The sequence below is a fragment of the Peromyscus eremicus genome, chromosome 14 (genome assembly GCF_949786415.1).
Source record: "Peromyscus eremicus chromosome 14, PerEre_H2_v1, whole genome shotgun sequence".
NCBI lineage: Eukaryota > Metazoa > Chordata > Mammalia > Rodentia > Cricetidae > Peromyscus > Peromyscus eremicus.
The window spans coordinates 62,792,128-62,795,830 of record NC_081430.1 but is presented as its reverse complement, the minus strand read 5'-3'; the positions used below and the strand labels follow the sequence as shown (position 1 = coordinate 62,795,830).

The window sequence follows — 3,703 nt, the reverse complement described above, 5'->3', positions numbered from 1 at the left end:
CTTTGATGTCCCCCATGGAAGTACATATTCTTTTGGAGGAGTGGAATGGGGGGTGGGTCCAGGGAGAACGTCAGGGAGAGCGGGAGAAATGATAAGGAGTCATCTGTGGTTGGTACGTAAAATGAATTAAAAAAAAAAAAAGAAAATGCAACTTCAGTGTAAGCCGTGACAAACCAACCTGCAGGGGAGCTTATGACCAACAGGTGGCACAATAAAGCCAAAAATCCCCAGTAGAGTGATGAGGTTGGTGTGGAGGGGACTCCCAGATATTTCCTATGTCCTCTCCTGCCCTGTTCTCACCCCTAAAGATAGTGTAACAGTTTTTAAAACTATAACATGGATGGAGAGAAACTCCTAGGACTCACACCAAACTTAGGATCTATTGGCATTTGATGATGCATGAGGAAAATATAATAAATTTTCTTTGGAAGATTACTGGAGTTTCCCTATGTACTAGTGAATGACCCCACCTATGTGTAAATAGATAGCACTGATTGGACTCACTGTGTTATTAGTTAATGAAGCAAAAGAGGTCAGGAATTTGGGAGAGACTTATTGGAAGGTCCCAAGAGGAACATGTGGGGCATAGTGGGTGTAGATATGATCATAATATATTTTATACATGGATAAAAATTTCAAGGAATACAAATTATTAAATGTAAAAAATAACAATTTTACATATGTTTAGAATTTTCACACACGTGTATTTTGTACAGTGCGTATTTCCCCATAATCTCTACCCTTCATTTTCCTTCCCCTCCTTCTTTGCCTTTATTCTACTAGACAATTTCACTTGTACTTCATCATGTATTTGTATTCCCAGTTGTATGTAAGTATGAAATATCTAAAAACTCCTAATCATTTAATGTCTTTGTTTCTGAGATGGTCTGAACTAATATGTTTATCTCTAGCTGCATTCATTTTTCTATAACTGATGTAATTTCCAAATTCCTTGCTGAAGAAAAACTTCTGTTGTTTTGTTCATATAAACATGTCTTCTTGATAAAGTCGTCTGTTGACAGACACATAGTTTATTTCCATAATTTAGTTATTGTGAGGTTGCTACAATAATCGTTGTGCAAATATTTCTGAAGTATATTTATTTTTGGACATTTCGATGAGTTTCTTAGTGTATAATCTATTGGAAAGGCAAATACTAATTGCATATATCTGAATGGAGGTTGTAAATTCTCATAACTTGGCAGGTTTTAAATTTCCCACCACTATCATCATCATCATCATCATCATCATCATCATCATCATCACAACCACCATCTGTACATCAATCTGACAACCTTTTCACAAAGTGGAGCAACTTTCTCAGGCCTGAAATCTATTGAGAGCTCAGGTCCTGATGTTACATTCTCAGCATCTCTACAGGTCTAAAGGAAGGAGCATGTTATGTATTTCCTCAGAGAGGATTAGGAATTAGCACTCAGCATCCTGCTGCCTGACCTAGGTATCCTCTACCACTTTCTTCTCCAGCTGTACTAGGTACTTATCTAAGTACCCTGCTCATGAATATGCAAATTACTTGAGTCTATGGTGATAAATACTGGAATGCCTACAACCCAGAACAACACATGATCAGTGTCCTCTCTACACTGGGCACACAGGTCCTCACCATGGGATGGAGCTGGATCATCATCTTCCTCCTGTCAGTAACTACAGGTAAGGGGCTTTCCAGTTCCAAACTTGAAGAAGGAACAGGGACTGGAGTGACAATGACATCTACTCTGCCTTTCTCTCCACAGGTGTCCACTCCCAGGTCCAGCTGCAGCAGTCTGGGGCTGAGCTGGTGAAACCTGGAGCCTCAGTGAAGCTGTCCTGCAAGGCTTCTGGCTACACCTTCACTAGCTACTATATGAACTGGGTGAAACAGAGGCCAGGACAGGGCCTGGAGTGGATTGGAGATATTAATCCTGTGACTGGTGTTACTGACTACAATCAGAAGTTCAAGGACAAGGCCAAACTGACTGCAGACACATCCTCCAGCACAGCCTACATGGAGCTCAGCAGCCTGACCTCTGAGGACTCTGCGGTCTATTACTGTGCAAGACATAGTGTTGCAACCACATCCTGAGTGTGTTAGAAACCGTGGAGGAGCAGGAAGCTGCCCTGCGACTAAGATGACAGAGATGGTTATCCTGGAAACTTGCTCAAAAATAATCATTCTGGTCTGTCATTTCACAGTCTCACAGGTCTTTGCCAACTTTTCAAAAGGGCTGCTGGGCATAAGGTGATGCTGACTCAGGATGCCCTTAGAGTGCACCCCACCTCCACCAGCTGTTTACCAATGACCACCTCCATTGACATGATTCCTTTTCAAGAAATTAAAATAGTCTCAGAGGGTGGGTGGGATTTGGGTGCGGTGTTGCTTGGGTTACAGGGTCTGACGGGCCACAGTGGTAGTCTGACTTGTCTGCAGGAGGTCTGCCTGCCAACTGGCCTGAAACACGGACTGCAATGGGTGGTGGTATAGGAGCACAGGGTTTTGGCCCTGGGCCCCAAGCCTAGGGTTGGGATGTACCGGTGTGAGGATAAAGACTCACCTCTTAGTCCAATTGGGTCCTGGCAGGAAGACATGCAGAGATGACAGGCCACATTAGTGGAGGCCCATGAACCATGGACTGGTGGCTGTGGAGCCCCCATGGGACTGGATTAGGCCCTCTGGATACAGAGGAAGACAGTTGTTTGGTTGGAACTGTTTGGGGGGCACCCAGGCAAGGGGATCAGGATCCGTCCCTGGTGCATGGGCAGGCTTCCGGAATCCGGTGCCTGTGATGTGACCCTTGCACAGCCTTGGTGTAGTGGGAAGGGGCTTGGATCTGCCTAGGCTCAATGTTCCGGGCTCTGCTGACTCCCCATGGGAGACTTTGATTTGGGAGATGTGGGGATATCGGGTGGCTTGGGAGAGAGAGCTGGTGAATGGGAGGAGGGAAGAGGTGGGATCTGTGGATAGTATGTGGAGTGAGTAGAAAATTTCTTAATAAAAAAAATGAAAAAAAAACAGAAATTAAAATAGAACAAACTGTAGCAATACATTATGATATAAATACATCTTAATACTAAGGGACTGGAACTGTTGTTGTAGTAGCTGGTAATAAGCTATAATAAGAATCAGTCCAGTAAAAGACAAATCAACAACATGTGCACAAAGCCCCTTTCACAGTCCAATTTGTTTTCTCAATACAAGCACAGGCATTTTGTTGGAAGGGGTGTTCATAGTTTTGGGGTAGTTGCTTTAACCTTTTCTATGAAATCTAATTTAAAGCCTTTAGTTATTGACACATCTGATCATGAATTGCTTTTGACAGTAGTAATCAAATCACTTATTGTTTTAGAATTAGGGATTGAGCTGAGTGTCATGTTGTGGGGTCCCCAGGGTGTGGAGTCTGCTACTTTGGCAACAAGCTGGGCTCCTGCTCAGACAGCACTTAGGCCAGAGTGGTGGGATTCCAAGCTGGGAATGTAGAGACCTGATCCTGTCATCAGCAGCCCTGGGTGCTCATTCCCCTGTTTCCTGAAATTGGATTCTCTTTGTCACCACTATCCACATAGACTGGACCAGTGAAAATGCATTACATTTGCAGGTGTTTTAGAGGGATGTTTACTCTACTGAGCATGATTAGCAAGTTTTAGTTTATATTATTTCTGTAAATGGCTTTTTCCCTCCACATTTGAAACACATAGGAGACCACAA

The 3,703-nt window shown here is 43.3% G+C and overlaps 1 gene segment (V, D, J or C); it reads left to right on the top strand.

The window, feature by feature from the left end:
• The first annotated feature begins 1,625 nt into the window (after nucleotides 1-1,625).
• Nucleotides 1,626-2,083, top strand: LOC131923983 (Ig heavy chain V region 3-like). The segment is given in 2 exon segments: nucleotides 1,626-1,671; nucleotides 1,755-2,083. Coding segments are annotated over 2 exon segments (375 nt in total).
• The last annotated feature ends 1,620 nt before the right edge of the window (nucleotides 2,084-3,703 follow it).